The sequence below is a fragment of the Pundamilia nyererei genome, unplaced genomic scaffold (assembly GCF_000239375.1).
Source record: "Pundamilia nyererei isolate P.nyererei 1_Seehausen unplaced genomic scaffold, PunNye1.0 scaffold00038, whole genome shotgun sequence".
Taxonomy (NCBI): domain Eukaryota; kingdom Metazoa; phylum Chordata; class Actinopteri; order Cichliformes; family Cichlidae; genus Pundamilia; species Pundamilia nyererei.
Window position 1 is genome coordinate 1,404,780 of NW_005187439.1, and position 22,532 is coordinate 1,427,311.

Here is a 22,532-nt window from a genome sequence, read left to right on the forward strand (position 1 = left end):
TTGTTTTGTGCAACTTGCTCAGCCCGTTCCTTTGAGATGCTGCTGGAAAATAACCAAAAAAGGGAAAAAGGAGCAGATGTCTCCCAGACTTTGTGGTGTGTCCCTCGGGTTGTTTTGGTGTTTTTACCCCCTCCTAAGCTTCCCCACTGTCCTGTACCAGCACAGAGCTGAAATCATACGCCAATTAGCTGATAATTTATTCAAGACACGCTCTTTTGTTAGCTGAATGCTTTTTTGATTTCAACTCAACTTTGAAGTTTTTGGAGTGATTTAAAGATGCACTACCAGCTAGTTTGATCCATTACGGATGGATGTGTTTATTCATTCTCAGCCATGTCACGGGAACGTACCCACCGCAAACAGTGGATTTAAATTTTGAGTGGATCTTCTCTTGAGTGGGTTGTTGTGTGTTTTTTCTCCAGTATGCACGAGGCCATCATCCCCAGAGGAGCGAGACAAGGACAGAGCCAGTTAAAGAGAACCTGCAGCATCTTTGCCTACGAAGACATTAAGGAGGTTCACAAGAGGCGCTACCTGCTGCAGGTCAGCATGCACGTGTCTCGCACACACACTGCATGCACCATTACATGCTTTCTTTTAATATAGGAACTGACAGGATAATTAAGTTGAGTAGTTTATAGGGAACTTACTTTGTTTTTCCTTTTTTCTGGCTTTTATACTATAACAGAGCTGGATGCTTCTATTAAACATGGCTTTTTCAAGGTTTTTTTCTACTCTTGGCTCTGTATGATGTCATTTAATAAGTGCAGGCAAACAGAAGGAATCTGGCTTAAAGGGAAAGTAGAAGGAGCTAAAGTGAGTTTATGGGCTGGTGTTAGATAAATTAGGATCATTTTGAACAGTGAATCATGCAGAACTACTCTCTGAGTCCAAAAGTAAAAATATGGAGCTGGAAATGATGATGATAGATCATCTGTAAACGTTTTGGGCTATTTATTTAAATGTTTTCCCGACTCTCATGTATGCCATCGTCTTCTTTCAGCCCATGGCGGTGGAAGTCTTTTCAGCGGATGGGAGAAACTACTTGCTAGCCTTCCAGAAAGGAGTTCGCAACAAGGTTTACCAAAGGTACTGAATACATATGTAAAGCAGCAGCTTCTTGACTCACATTTCAATCACAGAGTTTAATTAAACTTGTCATTTTGTGCTCTTTTCAACACTCACACGCTGCAAGTGATCATTTCTTACTGTTTTAGGAGTTGTTGTCAGGGTGGAGTTATTTTCAGTGATAATCTGGTTCTACTGGACAGCCGTGATCAGCTGTGATTCAGTCTGTTGTCGTGATCTCTGTTGAGGAGAAGGATTTTGCCGAGATTGATGTTGCTGCTCATATAAAGCTTTTTTTCTCTCCCTGTAATGCCGGTATATCACCGTTGTTGTCAGGTTGCATGAGTCTCTGTGCGCTGTAAAGACATTAATAGGTGGTGTTTGATTCTTCCAGGTTCTTGGCGGTGGTGCCCTCGCTGGCTGACAGCTCTGAGTCTGTTTCAGGCCAGAGACCCAACACCAGCGTGGAACAAGGGTACATCCACCTTCACATCATATCATTTTTATAAATAATAGATTCTGACCTCTGTAGTTAAGTCTCAACACAATGACTCTACAAACGTAAAATCACGAGTGTATGGTTAATAAAAGTCCACTGAGCTGTTTAAACGACTCATCCTCTCTGTCCTGGTTTGTGTCAGATCTGGACTTCTCAGCACGCTGGTTGGTGAGAAGTCAGTGACTCAGAGATGGGAGGTAAGAACCTGAATTTGTTAGTCTGACTTCAGATTTGAAGTAAAGCACACAGCTCAACAACATGTGTTTGTGTGCATTTGTTCTGTAGCGAGGAGAGATCAGTAACTTCCAGTACCTGATGCATCTGAACACCCTGGCCGGACGCTCCTACAACGACCTGATGCAGTATCCGGTGTTCCCCTGGATCCTGGCCGATTACGACTCAGAGGTGCCTGAAGATTTTATCTGCTGCTGTTTTAATGTTTCCGTGTCCACAACAGAAAATACCCCAGTTTTGATATGAATGCCACCGGGGGCAGTGCGGTGATTTCATGATGTTTGGGTTGCTTTTGGTCACCAGGAGCTGGACCTCACCAACCCAAAGACATTTCGTAACCTCGCCAAGCCGATGGGCGCACAGACTGACACCCGGCTAACGCAGTACAAGAAGCGGTACAAGGACTGGGAAGACCCCAACGGTAAGGAAAGGAGACCATCAGATAACGTTTCTCTGTGAGCAGATATGTGTGTTAATATCATCTACAGACTTTTAGTACCACAAACTCGCTATGTGGGTCCTCCTGCCTACAGGAGAGGCCCAGAAAAAACATGCAGAGTGAACTGAACCTGAGCTGTCGTCACCCACCCAGCAGACGGGTGGGTGACGACTGTCTCAGACCCAGTGGGATTAGACTGTAACCTGCCAGCTCCTGAATGTGTGATGCTTCCTGCACCAGCATATTTTTTGTTGGAGTCATTTATAACATTCATTTAGATTTATTTCTGTACTAAATATGAAATTAAAAAAATACACGGTACTGGTCTATATCTTTAAGCTCTTTTTGCCTTGCCAGGTGAAACCCCGGCGTACCACTACGGCACTCACTACTCGTCAGCCATGATTGTGGCCTCCTACCTGGTCCGGATGGAGCCCTTCACACAGATTTTCCTCAGACTTCAGGTTTGACGAGTTTCGACTCTACTGACAGTTCAGCTTGAAAACTAAAACATGTAATACATCTCCAACCCTCTATTCCAGGAGGGGTTTTTAAAAGTTATATATAGTTACATTTGATTTACTTATATTTTTTACATATTTTGCAGAATCAAGTCTTTCATTATAAGTTCTATTTTATTTGTTTAATTCAACTTTATTTCCAACTTTATATAGAAAAAGCTAAATGTGTTAGTTCCCCTCTTCTTGTTTTAACTTGTTATGCCCCATAAAAGAGTAAGTCAGAAAACTCCAGAGGACAATGAAACCACATTAATAACACAGTACTGGTATTGTTATTTTTTTGTTTGCTGGGCTCTCTTTGCATTTCCTGGGAGTTGCGCCTTCTCTACTTTTAACTCGTAGGAATAATTCTTTTTGGGGGCTAAAGTGTGTCTTTGTGTGAATAACAGGGAGGACACTTCGACCTGGCTGACAGGATGTTCCACAGCGTTCGTGAAGCCTGGCTCTCTGCTTCCAAACACAACATGGCCGACGTCAAGGAGCTCATCCCGGAGTTCTTCTATCTGCCCGAGTTCCTGCTAAACTCCAATAACTTTGACCTGGGTCAGCATCAGAGTCACAGCTGATCGAAGCACTGTTTAAAAACTGACTGGGATCGTTCACTGCTTTGTTATTAATGCTCTTTCTTTTGCTTTTCATGCACCAGGTGCCAAGCAGAATGGGACCAAACTGGGTGACGTCATTCTCCCAACCTGGGCTAAGGGCGACCCCCGGGAGTTCATCAGAGTCCACAGAGAGGTAGGAGATCAGCTCTTCTTGGCTGGTTTTACTCTGAGTGATTGTGAATCCACCCTCACGGTCGACGTGTCCTCTGTCCCGGCTGCAGGCGTTGGAGTGCGACTACGTATCGGCCCACCTCCACGAATGGATCGACCTGATTTTCGGCTACAAGCAGCAGGGCCCTCCGGCTGTGGAGGCGGTCAACGTCTTCCACCACCTCTTCTACGAGGGTCAGGTGGACATCTACAACATCAACGACCCGCTCAAAGAGACGGCCACCATCGGCTTCATCAACAACTTCGGACAAATCCCCAAACAGGTCAGACAGAAGCGTGTTCATTTTAATCGAGATACTCCACCCTTTTCTAAGGAGGGTGGATCCTCTTATTTTACCTGATCTGGTTCCTGTTACATTACAAACATTGATGCATTACAGACTCATTTAACGTGCTGTATACTACGGTTGGTTTCTTGCCTTTAACTGGGTTTAAGTAGATGTTGAAATCTCGCTGTCGAATCATTGGTCGTTGATGTTTGTGTTTCAGCTGTTCAAGAAGCCCCACCCTCCTAAACGGGTACGCAGTAAAGCCAACGGCGACGTTGCCGGCGTTCCTCCGAGCTCCAACAGCGACAAGATCTTCTTCCATCACTTGGACAATCTCAGACCTTCTCTTGCACCAGTTAAAGGTACGCACGCACATCATGCGGTCAATTAATCGCTCACAGTGTTGCTCAGTAAACAGGATGCATGCGCTACTGATTGCTGTGTAAACAAAGCTTCGTGGGGTCTGTTTGTGAATACAATGTGTGTAACTCCTTTAAATTCACACTTCTTCGTGCGTGCGCGTTGTTTTCCAGAGCTGAAAGACCCTGTGGGACAGATTGTGCCCACTGACAAGGGCATCCTCGCTGTAGAGCAAAACAAAGTTCTGGTTCCTCCCACCTGGAGCAAGACCTTTGCCTGGGGTTACGCCGATCTCAGCTGCCGCCTGGCTAACTATGACTCCGACAAGGTCAGTAGTGAGAAGTTTAAACTCCTCAAACACCTTTTTATCTCCAGGATGTAGTCTCTATGTGTGAGTGACCCCCATCCTTTTACAGATGTTGTGTTTGCCGGCTTCCTTTCTCGATAATTGTGGATTAAGTTCACCTAATTTAAAAATGAGCCACTGTACGTGTTTGCTACTCGTTTCACCTTGAGGATTCCTAGTAAAGGTGGAAAAAAGTAAAGGCACCGTTTCCCCCTGCTGGTGTTTCACTAAAAATGCATTTTACATGAGATCTGCAGCCATTAAAGAAGCTTTTAAATCACATCTGTATATATTCTGTTTTCCTGCTGGCAGCTAGAAAGAAGACGTTCTTCAAGCTGAAACAGATTTAGATTTTAATTTGGTGACACTTTCTCATGCTCAGAAGCACCTTTTCATGTCTGACCCCCTCTAAGGTCAGTCTGGGGTTTGCAGCTGGTTTTCTCCTGCCTGTTTTCTCAGTTTGTCGCCTCGTTGCTGCGTGTCTGCAAGAGTATTTGTCTAGACCCCAGACGGTGTCGTGATAGATAATTGGGAGGTGTCCTTCCTCTCTTACAGCCGCCTACATCATTACAAATACTCAGCTTCACCTGACTCAATTGATGCCTCTTGTTTAAATGCATCAGAATGAATAACCAATGAATGGAAAGCTTGAAGATGACAGTCCCGAGAACAGAAGCTGTTACTGTCCTGGATCTTTTCAGTTTTCCACAAACGGATTTGAATGTTCCATCTTGTTTCAGGCGCTGGTGATGTACGAGTGTCTGTCAGAGTGGGGCCAGATCTTCTGTGCCATATGTCCAAACCCAAAGCTGGTTATCACCGGCGGCACCAGCACCGCCATCTGTGTGTGGGAGACGGGAACCTCAAAGGAGAGGGCAAAGTCACTTACGCTCAAACAGGTAAATGAACACAAAGAGACGCAGTGCAGGTTCGTGCAGCAGCTGCACTTCAGTCATCAAACTTTAAATTATCCTAAAGCAGAAAACATTTATAGAAACCTGGCAGCACTCTCAACTGTGCGAGGTCCAACCAATCAGAAGGCTAGGTCAAAGCTGAACACGGTGTGCTTCAGAGGAAGGATAGAGGACTGTTTCTCCTGCGACTGCCAAAGTTCATCAATGACAGCTTAATCCTTGTAGGGTTTAATTAGTTTGACCCATGAAATTAGTTTGATGGGTTCGTGTTTCTGCTGAGTTCATTCAGCACAAACGTTAATCTGCAGACTTTAATCTCCCCGCACACTAATGAAACGAGGAAATCCTGCATGTTAAGGTGTTTAAGTTTCTTGATGCCATTGCGTCTCCCGTGTCGTGTGATATCTTAGGCGCTGCTTGGCCACACGGACGCCGTGACGTGTCTGACGGCGTCTTCGGCATACCACATTGTCGTCAGCGGCTCACGGGATCGAACTTGCATCATCTGGGACCTCAACAAGCTCTCCTTCGTCACGCAGCTCAGGGGGCACCGAGCGCCCGTCTCGGCTCTGTGCATCAATGAGCTGACGGTAAGTTTGTCACACGTGGAACAGAGAAACTGTGGGTGTAGTTTGGATCGTTTACAACACGACGTGTGTTTGTGTTTGCACAGGGGGACATCGTGTCCTGCGCGGGCACCTACATTCACGTGTGGAGCATCAACGGCAGCCCCATCGCCAGCGCCAACACCTTCACTGGCCGCAGCCAGCAGATCCTCTGCTGCTGCGTGTCGGAGATGAACGAGTGGGACACGCAGAACGTCATTGTCACCGGGCACTCAGACGGCGTTGTGAGGGTGAGCTCGCGTGGATACACATCCCTCTTTAAGTTTATTAGTCGCTTGTTACAACTCAAACACGCGTTTTCTGTGCTGTTATAAAATGAGTAACAGTCGAGCATTATAACGACAGAACGCTTGTCATTTTTTTCACTTTTTAACTCTAAAAATATTAAATATTGTCTGTGTTATTGTGTAAACACTTACACTATTGTGTACTTCACACACATGAAGAGATGCCAAACTGCCTTTCATTTTTTTTGCAACAATGACAATAAAGAGCTATTCTATTTTATTCTATTCTATAAAAGTATTCCTTGTGCTAAATCTCACAGTTTTGGAGAATGGAGTTCCTCCAGGTACCAGAAACACCTGCTCCCGAGCCTGTAGAGCCAGATGTGCCTGACTGCTGCGCTGACGAGAAGATTGGTGAGTCCTAATAGAAATAAATGAGCTCATTGGAGCTGCTAGATTGAGTCATCAGAACACAAATCACACAATGCATGTCACTATAAAAAATTGTAGAAAGGTGCAAACTTATCTTGGTCTCACAGAGGGCGGTGAGAGTCACAATGGTGATGATGACAGCAGTGAGTCGGATGCAGACGAGCCCAGTCTGAGCCAAGAGCCCAGAGCGCCACGCAACCCCTCGACAGGTGGAGGCAGCCAGCCGGGTAGCACCGTCCACAGACCCAGAGGTACTTAGATATAAGTTCGTGTTTATGGGGCGATCGTGACGATCGCTCAAGAGTTGGGAGTTCGTCTTGTAATCGAAAGGTTGCCGGTTCGAGCCCCGGCTTGGACAGTCTCGGTCGTTGTGTCCTTGGGCAAGACACTTCACCCGTCGTTGCCTACTGGTGGTGGTCAGAGGGCCCGGTGGCGCCAGTGTCCGGCAGCCTCGCCTCTGTCAGTGCGCTCCAGGGTGGCTGTGGCTACAATGTAGCTGCCATCACCAGTGTGTCAATGTGTGTGTGAATGTGTGGATGACAGGTTGTGTAGAGCAATTTTTTTACACACCACTTCAGCCAAAGAACCAATGAGCTTTTGCGATGCTGAGCTGTCTGTCATCCATTTGTCCGTCCACAAGAATTGCTACGCTTCCTGCAGTATTTTACAGAAGGTCATTCAACAAACACACACTGATCACCTAATGGGTCGTTGTGCTCAAAGTCAAGGTCACAATTGTCATTTTACAGACAATAACCTGTGAATTTTGATGGGCGTCAGCTGGATGAGCTACTGTGCTAATAACATTCTGGTTTTTAGATGGAAGGACCAGCTGTGCATGGCCCCAAAACATGAGAAAGGTCTTTACATCTCTGTAGATGAGGAAGAAAGCTGGATTAGTACAGCTCCCAGCTGGTGAACAAACCTCCCTGAGCACAGACCAGCCGTGTTAAAATCTGAATGAGCACACATTCGGATCCAGAACTAACACTAAAATTATCTTACGTGTAAGCAAAGCACAACACATGTTCACTTGTTTGCTACTGGAGTGAACAGCTCGCACTATTGTTAAAGGCGTAGCAGCGTTTTGCCTTCCATTGTCTATGTCAGTCAGACTGAAATCAGTCAATGAGGACATTCAGATTGAAAGATATCTCGGTTTCTGTTGTCAGGCAAGAGCAAAAAACTAAAACTAAAATCTTATCATCGGTGTCAGCTTTGACTTTGGCGTTAGTATAAAATGTTCCCTTGTTTATGTCTGTGTCAGCTGAACTGTGGTGAGCAGCATGTGCTGCGTTGCTCTCATTAGCTGTTGCGCTCTGATGCTCACTTCCTGAAGAGCGTGAGATCAGCAGCGACTCCGCTGTGAGGCTGAAACATCGAATCCAGAATCTCTGGTCATAGAAATAGAGCAATAATACGACCCCTGTAGATTACCAACACTGATGTTTGTTTTTACTTGTTAATATAAGAACCTTAGTTTGACAAAAGTTATTGTTCCTGCTAATTTTCCATTGATTAATACCCTTAAGGTCCCTCGGCCCGAGCAGGAGCATCTTGGTCGATGGACAGCGGCTCTGACGATTCTCACCGCTGGTCAGACACCCTCAGCATCGACGAGAAGGACGGATTCGTGTTTGTAAATTACTCTGAGGGCCAAACTAAAAGCGCTCACCCAGCTCACTCAGGCCAGGGCTCAGTGCCTCAGCCGCTGCATCCCTCCACCATGGAGGCACGGACATATAACCAGCTCAGGGCAGGTGGGTGTCCAGCAGCTGCAAAAACCATGCTGTGTTTTCATGTTCTAAGTGATTATTCTGCCATTGAAGGGGAGACGACAAATAGATAGGATTAGTCTGCTGATCTAATGACTCACGTTAAAATGTTGCTAGTTAAGTGTTTGTTTTTGTGCGTTCACAGGCTACAGATGGGAGCGCCAGCTGGTCTTCCGGAGTAAGCTCACCATGCACACGGCTTTTGATCGCAAGGACAACGCTCACCCAGCCGAGATCACTTCCCTCGCCATCTCCAAGTAAGAGAGCCGGGTCGAACCAAACCGACAAACAGGAAATGAGTTTCTTTTTGTAAACGCTCGTATTCCTTTGGCACACCTGAAGAACGTCTTGTTTTGAAAATATATTATTCAGTCCAAGCAAATATTTTTGAAAATAAGATATGAAATTGTTTTGTTTTTCTCTTTCTTCCTTCCCGCTTTGGGCTTTCCTCTCTCCAGGGACCACAGTAAAATCCTGGTAGGTGACGGCCGTGGCAGAGTGTTTAGCTGGTCGGTCAGCGACCAGCCCGGCCGTTCGGCAGCAGACCACTGGGTGAAGGACGAGGTGGTGGACAGCTGCTCCGGCTGCACGGTTCGCTTCTCGCTTACTGAGCGACGCCACCATTGTAGGAACTGCGGACAGCTCTTCTGCCAGAAGTAAGATCATTATTCTGCAGTTTTTCCACCTAAGCATGCTTTTATATGTCACTGTCATATCAGAAAGTGTCAGAACAAAATACCATTATAGGTATAAATAAGTATATCCAGAATCAATGTAAGTTTGATGCAAAATTAACCGTTACCATTTCTTCTGGTACCAGTATCAGCACACTACCAGTACATAATTTCTAATTAAAGTTCTTGAAGTTTTAATGGAAGTAACAGCGCAGTAACAGCGCTTACATGCTTTAACCCACACAGGTTTTTTTTTTTATTGCACTTCTTTTTTTTTTACCTCAGCCTTGTCAGATTTTGGCTCTGGTGTTCCTCAAGGCTCGATCTGGGGTCCTTTGTGTTTTTGCTGTGCACGCTACCATTGCACAGCAACAGGCTGTGCATTTTGCAGCTCACTTTTTCCAAGTTTCACTATCTCCAGCAATCACCCGCTGGAGGTTGCCAAGGGGTTGCTGTCAAGTCTCTGGGCCTCTCTGAGGTTTCTGAGATCTTATGCAAATAAAATATTTCATTCTCTGATTTTGTGTGAGTTTAAAAAAAATTATTGGGGTTGTTTGTTTGTTTCTAACGGTTTAAATCGTGGCTCACGTCAGTGAATGTGTTAAAATACTCAGCATCATCTTCATTTCTCTTCTGCACTGTGAAAGAAATTCCCCCTTATCTCCCCCCGTGTCACAGGTGCAGTCGCTTCCAATCAGAGATCAAACGGCTGAAGATCTCGTCACCTGTGCGTGTTTGTCAGAACTGTTATTACAACCTCCAGCATGAGCGAAGCGTCGAGGACGGCTGCAGAAACTGAGCTCCACGTCCACCCGCCGCCAGCCCCAAAACAAGCCCCTCCTGAGGACCCGGGAAGCATTTCATTCCTCTATCCGACTTCCCTCTGCATCTCCCGAAACTCCTTCCCCTTTAAACCTTCAGTAACCACGTGCACTGTACCGCACTGACAGGGTGTCGCAGGAGGGAGCGACTCAAGTATTGCGGCGGAGCTCAGCAAAGGAGAACGGATGTGAACGAGGACAACAGATCACAAAGAACATGGAAAGAAACTCAGTCCCCACTTTTACCACCGGCACTCACCTGGAGCGGAGGGAAAACAACGCAGCACGCACGAATCAGTCATCCACCATCTTTGCTTAGAGATCGAGAAACAGGCAAAACTCCTTCAGCTTTCACAGCAGGATGATAAAAGACAAAAACTTGTTGATAGTGTAAATAGGTATCACGGCCTTTTTAACTCTAAAAGGAGCAAACACAGAACAAAAGATAAGGTCAATGAAGTAAAAAGAAATGCCTGTAACATAGCGTTGTGACTAACCACTCCTGGCTTTAAAAAAACAGAAAAACGATTGTGTGTAGTCTGCGTCACGAGTCACAGCGAGAGTAACACGGAGGGAGGGAGATGAATGTCCATAATTAATGTCTCTGGGTTGACCGTACTAGTGGGTCTAGTTATGCAAAATGACTTCTTTATAATTTCCCGATCGTTTTGTTGTTTACAGACCTGTGATTTATTCTGAGTGTCAAACCGTCGCCACGCGGACAGAGAGGTTGACTCTCTGATTGTCGTTTCCTCTTTTTTATTGCCAAACTTTTCTCGTGTCAGTTATGATGTTTAATTTTTAACATGTCATCTGTTCAGTCCTTTTTTCCCATTTGGAGATTTTTTATTTTATTTTAGTTACTGCTGCTTTCTGAAGACTACAAACTTTATCGTGTTCAGTTTGACTTTGATCTTTCTTGTTAGAACCATATCACTCCTTTCATTTTGTGGCTCCTTCTGCATCATTATAATTTGTTATTAAGAGAGAGAAAAAAATCGGGTTCATCTTGTGTAAAAAGGTTAAAAGTAACGCACATGCGTCCCGTAACTGCACATTTAGCGTCCATCGTGTCCTTTCTTTTTTGACCGTACAGCTTTAAAGCAGCTTCTTGAATGCACACTAAAAAGGGACTTCCTCATGAACTGTGTTTTGTTTTTTTATTTATAGTGTTGGTTTCTATTGAGGATTTGCTGGATTTTTACTCCCCTGTGGCATTATCACAGCAGCTCTCAACACTCGTTATCCTCACTTGCTGGAGCTGCAGCCAAGCACCTTTTTAAAGAGATGTTTCAGAGGATATGTGGACGTTGGAGGAGGTGTAAATAGTCACGTAGGCCGTTGGACTTTTAATAAATCTTGGCGTGTTTTGTCTTTAAAGGTAAAGACTAGGCCAGACAGACTTGCAGAGTATTCTTGCTTCGCTTTTCTTTACCATATTTTACAGTTGGGTAAAGCTGCAGGAGAGCGAGTCTGTAGGTTTCTTTTCCTACCGTTATATCAGTGCTATGACTTCATATTCCATCCTTGTTGCTCCTGCAGTGGATTTTGATGTGACACTTTAGACTGAGAGCATAAAATGAACCTCGTGCCCTTCAGTTCTTGACGTTAATAAACCTTTTGACTTGATCTAACTTGATTGTAGAGTCGATTAATTTAATGTTTTTCAGACGTCTAAATTCATTTGCAGCTTAACTGTTTAAATGTAAAAGGACTTGGATTGTTGCACTAACATAACACGGGACAAACTCAAACCTATGGGGTGTCATTTGTGCAATCAGATTAGTGACCGTCACTTTAACAGTGACCAAAGAACCCCAATAATCAGATGTGACTCCCTGTGAGCAAGAACTTGGCGAAAGTGGAAAGGAAAAACTCCCTTTTACCGGAAGAAACCTTCAGCAGAACCAGGCTCAGGGAGCAGCGACGGTTATCTTATTACTTGAGACCAGAAATTAAAATGACTTGATTCTTCATTTCATCTGAAAAGGCAGAATGTGAAGTACTCAAAGGAGTTCAAATACTATAAAAACACGTTTCTCTGCCCCGCTGAGACAGCGATATCAGAGGTTTTATCTGCTTTCATATTGTTGAATGTAACTTGATCTTTTGACAACACAAATCCATGTTTGGCTCTTTCTGCGTTAAAGACCGCACATCTCCTCTCCCCTCACTCGGTTTGTGGTTCTGTGGGCAAACTGTGCATTCAAGAGCTGCTTTCTTTCTTTCTTTGTACGTCCCACAAGTCTTCAGGCATTTAATGTTCACCCTCACCGCTCCTTGTAATAATAATAATATGCACTCATGTTATTGTCCTCCTTTATATCATTCTGCCTTTCTGTACTGTAACTTAGCGTGCAATCATGCCATCCAGCTGAAACGGCCGAGTCGGCTTCTATCAATCGAGGATTCCTTTTGCACCTTCACGTGTACAAAAAGAGGAAAAAAAACAGTCATGTTTTTATCGAATGCAGATTTTCGTTTTAACTGAAAGGTGCATTTCACAGCGGATAAATGAACTGTACAAAGTATTTATGCAATTATAACTGGGTTTAGATTTTCTTTTATATATAATTATTGTGATTTCAGCAAGTTTTGTTACTTGTTGCATGTCTATTAACACAGCTGACTTTCTGTGTCAGTGCATTGTACATGTTTGGCATTAGATTATCTCTCTTTTTTGCTGGATTTATTCTTTTTTTGTTTTTCTTTGAGGCATTGTTTGACGGGTCATACCGAGCGACAGGTTTGTGTACAAAGCCGCAGATCATGACCCCGACTCTGGGTGGACTTTTGTACTCTTTATGGGGGAAAAAAATAATTAAGGATTAATCGAAAGCAAAAAAAGAAAGGAAAAAAAAAAAGAGAAATCTGGATTATTTTGGTGGTCTTGTATTAGACTGCGTTACTACAGTATCTGGTGTGCAATCTGTAATAGCTGAATGTTCCTTGTATATTTGTGTTCACTACATCCTACGAGAGAAAAAACCCACAGTAGAGTAACCTCCCCGTCCCAAAATGTTACAATAATGCAATAGATCTGGTACTTATTCTTTTTCATTTCATTTCAATAAAAAATTGCTGTTTCCCACCAAAGGCATTTGCTTCGTTTCTAAGTTACAGCAACGTCTGAGCTTCTTAACATTTAAAAGATTTAATGACCCTACGCATCCATGACACGCTACTTTCACAGAGGTTAGACAGATCAGTCAGGTTTTTCTTTTTCTACTTTTGGTTCTGTGTGATGTCAGAGGGAGAGGATATGCCTAATATGGTCATGTATTAGGCTACGTTCACACTGCAGGTCTTAAAGCTCAATTCCGATTTTTTGATCAAATCCAATTTTTTTTGTCTGCTCGTTCACACTACAAATAAAAAGTGACAGCAAACGCACTCTAGTGTGAACGCTCAAAGCGGCCGCATGCGCAAAAGAAGACGTCACACACAACGCACTCCGTTTAGACTCAGACCAAACCGTATTGTTTGACTGATGGCCCTTAATATAAAGACTTGTTTCAGACTTTGTTTCCCAATTTTGCTTTAAGTTATAAAGTTATTTTGTTATTTACATTTGGCCTAATAATGATCCTTATTGCTGTTTTAGAGGAGCGGTGTTTCAAAGGATAGTTGCAGATTTCTGTCAGAATCTGCAGATTATACAGTACAAATAAAATGTTCACGTTTCTCCAACGTTGTCTTCCCAACACTTTCACTAACATCTACACTGGATGGCCATGAAGCGTTCACGATGTCTTCTCCGGCGCGGATAATTGGCGTCTGTCTTGTGTCAGTGATGTAAAAGACGGATTTAATGCGACAGGACCGTTCAAACAGCAGTCGATTTCTAAAACATCAGATATGTATCGGATTCAGTACCACATACCAAAGTGACCCAGATCGGATTTGTGCCGTTCACACTGTCACACCATGACCGGATATGGGTCGCATAGGGTCAAAAAAGTCGGATTTGATGCGCTTTCGCCTGCAGTGTGAACGTAGCCTTAGAGAGCCAGTGTGAGCCACACCCTGGACAGGAGAAACTACAGGAGACACTGAAAAGAATTCCCATGATACACTGAGTGCATGTCTTTACTCCCAGCCTTTCACTCGTGCTGTGTTTATGTGCTGCCGTGTTTTTCAGTTCTGTTTACTCTCCTTTAATTTGTGTTTTGTCCGGTCTGATGTCAAAGGTCGCCCCATGCTTCTCTTTTCTCTTTTCAGTCCCCAGGAACAGCAAACAGCAGTGCCTGCCTGAGCTATGTTCATTTCCTCTTGGTGAGGTCTTTTCCTATTCTGGAAAAAAGGAGTTCTTCCTTCCCCCTGTTGCCAAGTGCTGCTCATAAACTAAGAACTAAAACTAAGTTGGTAGAAAAAATACATATGAACTAGACTTGCGACTAGATGACTTGTAGTCTTTGCAATTTGGTCACATTTGTCAGCAGAGCCGGCACTCAGAAGCTTTGATGCAGAGCTTTATTAAATGTACGCACTATTGCCTTTTTTCCTCTTCTGGCCTATTTTGAATCATGATCTTGGCCCATATCTTGTACATAATTTAAAAGAAATTAATTTGCAAAATTAAATTGCTGATGAAGCTTCAAGTTCAACAAATAAAACATCAGTAGAGCAAAAATAAATTAATGGCATCTCTTAATATACGTAATTTTCTGCTTGTGATGATAAGAATTGTGATTAAAGGATTGGGAAGAGCATTAGAGTTTTAATACATGTTAAAATATAGAAATAAACGTGCTGTTGTGATCTGGTGCTAAAACGGTGACCTGAGTGGGACTGGGGGAGTGAAACTAACTTGATTTGTTCGGGATAACAACGAGACTAAACAGGACTGACTGCGGTGCTGAGCTTTACTTTACTGAAATCGGTGATTGGCGGAAAAAATGTTTCTTTTAGCGAACCAACAGCACTTTAAAATTACTTTTTTTAAAAAGGGATTTGTGTTTAAATATTTGTTTTAAGTTGTGCCGAGTGCATTTAGTGAACTGAGCAGAGGAAACAACACCAGCGGGGGTCTCCACAAAAATAGTGCAGGCAGGGGTGTGTCTAAGTGAGGACCCCGGTGCTCACTGGTCGTAGATTACCGCAGCATGTGGCAGAGCTGGTCAGCCCGGTATGGACTGACTGAGAGAGAGAGAGAGAGAAAGAGAGCGTGCGGCACCGCAGCAGACCTGTGTAAAGGCAGGCAAACGCACAACGGAAGTCTCGGTGCTTTTACTTCAAAATAAAAGCTCGACTTTAAATGAGCGTCACCCACAGGCTTTGTGTGAGGGTTTTTTATACTTCTCCGAGGTTTGACTTCAGCTAATATTTGTACTACTAGGATTTCTCCAGGGGTAAACATGAAATGCAGGGTGTAGGCTTGGTTTACTTTGGAGTCTATTTGTCTTTTTCTGGAACACCCATAAAGTTTCCATAGGTTTCTGCAGGTAATTCTATATAATCCATGGAGTGCTTTGAGTGCTCAAGTTGACTCACTGTAAATATGATATTTAATTTCATTAAAGAAAAAAAAAGTTTTGGACAATCTTTTTGATCTGTGCTTCTAAAGTGAGCTCTGAAGTTTAAAAAAAAATGAGGATCTTTGACTAGAAATAGATCCAGTATAAAAACAACAGTTTGGGCAGATCTGTGTTGGGTGAACTCATGTTGACATAACAGAAGACCGAAAGTCCAAAGAAAAATACAAAAATATCTGGAAGAAGGGGCACAAGAAAGGAAGAGAAGGACCAGGGGCTTAAGGAGCAGATGTGGAAGATAAAGTCTAAAGTGGTCCTGGTGTTTACAGCAGCATTAGGAGCTGCAGTGGCTCCAGCAGATTCCAGAACTTCTCTGCACAGAAGAGTGGGAACTGTGCAGAATCATCAAACCCCTGCTAGTAGAGGAACCGAGCTTGAGGATCACAAACATAAACTCCAAGGAGGGAAAGAGAGCTTGTAGGGTAACATGTGACTTTAAACTGACTGTAGGTGTAAATGTGAGTGTAAATGATTTCTCTCTGTGTTAGCCCTGTGACAGACCGGTAACCTTTCTACCTGTGACAGTCAGCAGCTCCAGCCCAACTCTTAATTGAATGAATGGAAGAAAATGGAGATATAGGATTAAAAAAATGAAAATCTACAACATTAGGATGTTTGGATATGTTTTTATATGCTTTAACCTTTATTGAGCAAACCTTGAGCGTCTTTTAGGAAGTCTGCACACGCCGACCAACAGGACTCTGCGTCAAACCATTAAAGGGCTTAAATTTCCAAAGCAAACATCTTAACAGGCGTAAACCAAGAAAATTACATTTTAAGTAGACCTTTTATTTTGAAAGTCCCTACAGAAAGTTGTCTGTCCTTGTTCCGTGAGCTTGTCGGCGGTAGGAGGAGAATAGGGATTGCGGTCATAAACAAACACACGCAGTGGAGTCGGTAGTGTCTGTGGGGCTGTGCAGCAGCACTGGCTGACTTTCAGGGAAGCTGACCTTCTCGACCGGCATCGAGAAATCAGACCGGCTGAAAAAACCCGAACACGAAGAGCGGATTGTCTCCCACTCTCCCTCCCTCCCTTCCCTCGGAATCGGCTTATGTGACACATTCACGTCCCGGCGGAGAAACGAGAGAAATATGACGGAGCTGAGGAAGCGAGGCGGAGGCGGAGCAGACCCTGACAGCGCCGATAATATCAGCGACAAGGTAAGGTGCACCTGAGAACGTGAAAAGACACCATTATCCGTGCGAGACCTCGCCCTGGAAACGAGTCCGGCAGGTTGTCGGAGGCTGAGCCGGGCCGGCCGGGTTGTCAGGTTAGCAGGGGAGCTACATAAGCTAGTTAGTTAGCCGCTTGGCTGCTGTCCGGTAATCCCGAAACAACCGAGACACGGTCACGGAAACGGCTCCGTGCTTTGAAACCACCGTTTGCCTTTTCGGTGTGAGCTCCTCGTCCCTTTCAGTGGCTGTCAGCGGGACAATTTCACAGTGTCACCGTGACACAGACTCATCAATGTCACTCCTGCAGGCTGAAAATTGGATTTGGATAATTACATTACAGTAAACAAACACGCAGAGATCGGAGGGCCTTTAAGCTTCAGTTTACTTTGCTACTCAACACGAGTGATTTTAAAGATTGTTTTGCAGTGATTTGACGTTCAGCTTGTTTATATTCATCATGTGATGTGATGGCTCCACTGATAAAAAAAATCCTATTATATAAACTATACTGTAGAGTACTAGAAAAATAGATTTCTCCATCATTGATCATCCTACCTGAGGTGTCCTCACTCACTTGGTTTGTGGCTTTACTACCAAGTAGTTTGCTTCTGCCACAAATCCCTTAAAGTAGAATGAATTAGAATTTGAGGACAATGTGAAATTAATCTTTAAAAATAATTCTGATCTGCTCAAAATTAAGGCAGCACTTACACTGTAACACACAGCCGTTCAAACTTCAGAGATATCAGTGCAGTTAGGAAGACCAAGCGGTTGTGAATCAATTTCAGGTGCAGTGGTTTTGCAGATCATTGCTCTCTCTTCTCAGTCCTCCTGACTTTTTTTAGTGTCCTTGTCCTTGCTTGTATCTTGAGACCGTAGCTGCAGCCCATTCATGTTGCACAGGTAGTCCAAGATGTGAACAGAGCTGCAGAAGAGTTTCATCCCAGCTGAAACAGAGGAGCAGTGCAGAATGAGGTGTCTGCTTTACAACAACTCGCCTCTTTCAGAAAGCGTGCCGTCACAGCTTGCAGGATATCCAATATCAGAAAAAGAGAGTCAGTCAAGGACTGTGTTTATGCTTCATCAGTGCCAGTGTGTGCACATTTTAGTCAAGGAGCAACTCTTTTAAATAATTATCTTTGTTTATTATGAATGGAGAATTTCTTGGTGTTTCCTGAGGTTCTTTTTACCTTAGCATGCCTGAAATGTGAAGTTATTTATTTTTTATATTTGATTTTTTGCCTTTCGTAACACATGTACTCCTGTGAAAAGAGAAAATAACCAGATAACTGACCAAAACAGTTTAAGTTTTTTTTCTTAAACCCCCCCCACCCCCCTTTCTTTTTTTCCTCTATATCTTTAATAAATGATGAGAAATTCTGTTTTAGCACAAAAACTTGAGCTGTTTTTCTCTTCATTTTGAGACTCTGGTCAGACTGAGGTGAAAATAAACATTATTGATTATTGAGCTCTGCGGCTGTTTGAATACTGCTCTGTGCTGCTGCTCAACACCCAACGTGTTCTTTATTTTGGGTCAATAAGAATCAGTTCCTCCTTTTCTTTTTCTTTTTGTCAGCTGGTTTTCCTTCTGTTGTATGTCACTTGTGATTTGTCAAAAATATCTGAGCCCTTTGTGAGACTGGTGCGATTGTTTCAGTGTAGTTTGTTGCTCACAGGTGTGATTCCCAAACCTAAGAATTACTCATTTTCCTGGCAGTGATGTGATCTAAAATTCATGCTAGGCCAGATATATAAGTCTGCTTAACATGTATATTTTTCTTGTTGTTTGACCCACCTGCAGTATTTCCAAAACATTGTTCAGAACTTCCACGTATAGCTTGTAGCCCAGTTTAGAGTCAAACTTGAGTTGCGAGCTTGAGTTAAGATTATATAAATGGTCAGTGTGTGAGTCACTCATATGTTATATACATCTGTATGTGTTTGGTCCTGGTTACTGTTGCTTAGCTCAGCGTGTTTACTCGTTCTACCTCGCCTCACTCAAAGTGCATTCTTGGGGAGCAGCTGCAATCGGCCGTCTCGTGGAAGTCGACACAAGAGATGTACGAGAAGCAGGCGTAGGCAAAGCGTCACAGAAGACCCAATGAAAACATGATTTACCTGAGCAGAAAGGCACGCGTGTGCTGCAGTGTCTGGTTAGTTACTGGTTGGCATACATTCATAGTGATACACAGATAAGGTTAGCTGGAAATATTTGTCTTAAGGATAGTGATGTGAAGGTTACTTTGAAATCTAATAGCTTTATAGATCACTAGTTACACTGTTCAAATGTAATAACCAATGTAATCAAAGTCATGTGACCTATTTGAATACGTGTAACTACACGTCTGTTTAGTGTTTTAAACTGCACTGAAAGTGCTCGCGTCCACCTGCCTTGGTGGTGGTTAGTTGGTAGCAGGCTTAAAGCAGTGCACGCTGATCTGATTTTACTGTCAGTTGAGAAGAAGCGCAAATTCAAACAAGATCAGCCAAAACTAGATGGCCAGAGTTTGAGTATCAAATGAATGAAGCCTGTCTACACAGAGAGACATCCTCTCCGTGACCGTGTCACCACAGCTTTGTTCACCTACATTATCCTGAAATCTTCTAAGATAAGGCGTTCCTGCACAGCAGAAAGCTGCACAGGAACTGTTATGTTTCGCATAACAAACTGAGTTTTAATTTCATTTTAAGATTTGTTTCCTTACTGAGTAAAATTGTTTATTCCTTACTTTAATTCCTGTCAGTCATGCATGTTGCTAGTTACTCTCACACAGTGCTTCCAGATCAGGCTAATAAGTACTAATATTGTCACCGTTTCGTAGTTTGAGTGCCACAATTTTAGTGTAACAAATCAAGACATCTGTCTGTTCAGGCTTTAGATTATAACATTATGATTCTTTCACACGCGCACACACTTTGTCTGCTCCTGCAGGTATTACAGCTGTCTGAAGATTAGGTTTAGCATTTATTTTTAAAACTTTTACATCTTAACTATGTGAATAATGCCATCTGCAGCTCGTGACTTCCCCTGCTTTGAATTTGAAATTTCAGCAGTTGCTAACCAGCTAGCCCTGGTGCTGACTAACTGTGTTGCCGCTGTGGTCGTAAATCATTCAGCAGCTTCTCAAAAAAGGTTCTTGTCCCCCTGCTTGGACGTGGACGTTACTTCTACTCCAGTGTCTCGTCCTGCAGCTTTTGCAGGGCAGTCCTTCTTTAGCTCTGGAGATCCAGACTTCTGAAACTCACGCGGGCGGGAAACTGGTGCATTCATGGATGGCTGGATCGTGGGATCTGGATGTCTGATGATTCACAGGCAGCGCTTCCTGGTTTTGGAAACGAGCGCTCGCCGTAACTTTTGTTTACAATCCCTAATTTCACTGTAATTAAATGGTTTGACCAATAGTTTACCAAATTTAAGGATACAGATTTTTTTTTTGTTAAAATTTAGACCTGAAAATTTATAAACTGTTTTTTGTAAACGAGAGGTGAGATGAATATCGGCTCCTGTCCACACCAAACACCCGTTCCTGGCTGTTTTCTCCTTTTTCTTGGCACGCATGAAAGATCTGCAGATGGTGACAAATAAAGCCCTCATCAGTCAAATTACACCATGTAAACGCCTCTGTAAGGTAACTGTGAGGCATTCCTAATAGGAAGCAGACGTGCAGATCCACTGGGTTTTAAAAGGCATGAGTCAGGCCTGTGTGTGTCTGTCTTGTTTTGGAGGTTAAAGGATCACTTTGCTGTCACACACCCTGCAGAAACACCCAAACAAAATGTCTTCACATGATCGGTGCTTTATGGAGTCAGCGAAAAGGTGTTTGTTTGGGGAAGCCAAGCCACAAATCCCACACGCACCCATATAGAGTATGTTTATGTATCCACAGCCTCTCTTTGTTCTCTCCAAAGCAAATATTTATTTTCAGTGGTTAGTAAGCAACACATACATCCTCGGTTGTGCTCAGTTCCGGTGTGGTCTGCGTTGTTTGCCGTGCAGCATAGTTAGCAGCTGCTCAGGACTCCACATGATGGGTGACCTTGGCGGGCTGTCTGCTGGCCGGCTGGCCGTCCCCGAAGCCTCCAGCAGCGGTGGCGGTAGCACCGGGACATTTAACGCTCTGCTGATTACAGCTTCATTTTTCTCAGCACTTGTTAGAAATGCTTTTGGACAGCAGGGCACTTTTTGCTCCAGCTGTCAGATAAGTTTGTTTATTTAGTGTTTATTTATTTATTACTTATTATTATTATTTATTTATTATGACAATAATGTCAATGTCGTAATAACTCCATGGCATGATCGCAGACTTTGAATCTAGCAGCGGTTAGATGATCAGAATCATAAAATCGTACCTCAGACCACACATACGGTCTGGTGTAGCATGTGCTCACTGTGTTTGTGCCACGCTTACAGTTGAAGAGATCTTAAATCACTCACATGATGTCAGAAAGTTTATTTATTTGCAACATTTTAGCCTCTGAAGTATAGCTGATTTTGAAAGTCTCAAAAACCCACAAACTAACAGAAGCTAAGTACAGGGATCGTCCAGGATGTTGGGGTTGGTTCTGGTACAGTTAAATCATCAGAGGACTAACAAGTCAAGCTAGTAGCCTAAAAGCACAACGTATCTAGGACTAGGATACTCACTATGGTGACTAATTTACTTGTCATTTCTATGAGAGACAAAAATTAGGCTAGTCGACATAGAGAGAGGGAAAGTTGGGCAAAGCCACCTGGCACAACTGTATCTTTGATGTCTTGAGGCTTTGTGACATTTCTGCACTTGTAGCTACATTAAAATCATACAAATAAAATAATACGTTCACCTGACTGGTATTTCTGGTCCAACTTAATTATACGCTCGTCCAAGACTGGAGTCAGACCTGACGACAGTTCTCTGTCAGAGTTGAGCCTTGCAGTCAGATCAGGCTCAGGCGTTCTGCTGCAGCGCTCTTCCTGTTCGAAGGACATTTTTCCTCCCCGCTGTCTCCACCTGCTTGCTCGTGGGGGATTAATTAGGGTTTCCTCTAAGGTTACAGGATCTTTGCCTTGCAATAAAAAATGAAATGAAAAGGTGACAGTGTAACAGGCAGCCTCTTTTTTTTCACCCATCCAGCTGTATTGATTTCTCTATTGAGCATTTCAGTTGCTCACAGGCACCTCTGATTTCATGTGGCTCGCACTGCGTCGTGCTGCAGCGCTGCTGACAGAGGTGCAGCTGGGGGAAAACGCTACTTCAGATCAATAATTGTGGTGATTAGCAGAACTCTTTGCAGCACTAATGGAGGGACGTGCTGAACTGTGCGAGCCCACAGTGGCAGAAGCCTCCTACCTTTGACCAAAGCCTCGTGCTGCTGCTGTCTGCTGGTCAGGGTCTTAACATTGTGTATATACAGTGAGTTTGTTATGCGATTAAAGTTAGCCTTTACTGTCAATCCTATCTTGACATTCTCAGATACTTCTACATATCTCAAATCATCAATGCATCAAGCAAACACAGACCAGGAAGCTCCTTTTTATCTGCAGGATGCATGTTATTGAGCAGTATACATGCTTTTAGATATTGAGCATTTAATTTACTTTACTTACAAAGACCAAAATGTTTTTTTTAATAGGATTGCTCTTGACATTTTTACCATCTCATAAAGTACCACAGTATGAAAGCGGGAAACAAAGTGTGCAGCAAGTTGATGAGCCTGAGATTTCGTTAGATTCTTCTCCAGTGTTTTCTTTTTATTTTCTATTTCTATAAATAAGCAGAAACACACGGTGTCGTAGCCGTCATTTATTTTTTACCACAGTATCTGCAAATCTAGTCCATAAATACTTTCAAGCCCATCCTC

At 43.4% G+C, this 22,532-nt stretch overlaps 2 protein-coding genes across 7 annotated transcripts in view; both read left to right on the forward strand.

Annotated features, from left to right (window-relative positions):
* The window catches only part of wdfy3 (WD repeat and FYVE domain containing 3), a 117,825-nt gene extending 104,753 nt beyond the window's left edge, over positions 1–13,072 (forward strand). For all 6 annotated transcript variants that reach the window (XM_013910218.1, XM_013910219.1, XM_013910215.1 and 3 more), the window contains 21 exons: positions 423–543; positions 1,004–1,089; positions 1,463–1,543; positions 1,710–1,764; positions 1,853–1,972; positions 2,105–2,222; positions 2,598–2,704; positions 3,151–3,304; positions 3,408–3,499; positions 3,588–3,800; positions 4,027–4,168; positions 4,340–4,494; positions 5,253–5,411; positions 5,837–6,016; positions 6,100–6,282; positions 6,600–6,693; positions 6,819–6,962; positions 8,244–8,471; positions 8,632–8,743; positions 8,945–9,142; positions 9,839–13,072. In XM_013910218.1, coding sequence (XP_013765672.1) covers positions 423–543; positions 1,004–1,089; positions 1,463–1,543; positions 1,710–1,764; positions 1,853–1,972; positions 2,105–2,222; positions 2,598–2,704; positions 3,151–3,304; positions 3,408–3,499; positions 3,588–3,800; positions 4,027–4,168; positions 4,340–4,494; positions 5,253–5,411; positions 5,837–6,016; positions 6,100–6,282; positions 6,600–6,693; positions 6,819–6,962; positions 8,244–8,471; positions 8,632–8,743; positions 8,945–9,142; positions 9,839–9,959 — 2,863 coding nt within the window. In that variant the 3' untranslated portion in view covers positions 9,960–13,072. The remainder of the gene's footprint in view (positions 1–422; positions 544–1,003; positions 1,090–1,462; positions 1,544–1,709; positions 1,765–1,852; positions 1,973–2,104; positions 2,223–2,597; positions 2,705–3,150; positions 3,305–3,407; positions 3,500–3,587; positions 3,801–4,026; positions 4,169–4,339; positions 4,495–5,252; positions 5,412–5,836; positions 6,017–6,099; positions 6,283–6,599; positions 6,694–6,818; positions 6,963–8,243; positions 8,472–8,631; positions 8,744–8,944; positions 9,143–9,838) is intronic.
* A 3,289-nt stretch (positions 13,073–16,361) lies between these two features.
* Positions 16,362–22,532, forward strand: part of cds1 (CDP-diacylglycerol synthase (phosphatidate cytidylyltransferase) 1) — a 29,042-nt gene continuing 22,871 nt past the window's right edge. Inside the window, exon 1 of the mRNA XM_005730548.1 lies at positions 16,362–16,676. Coding sequence (XP_005730605.1) covers positions 16,608–16,676 — 69 coding nt within the window. The 5' untranslated portion in view covers positions 16,362–16,607. The remainder of the gene's footprint in view (positions 16,677–22,532) is intronic.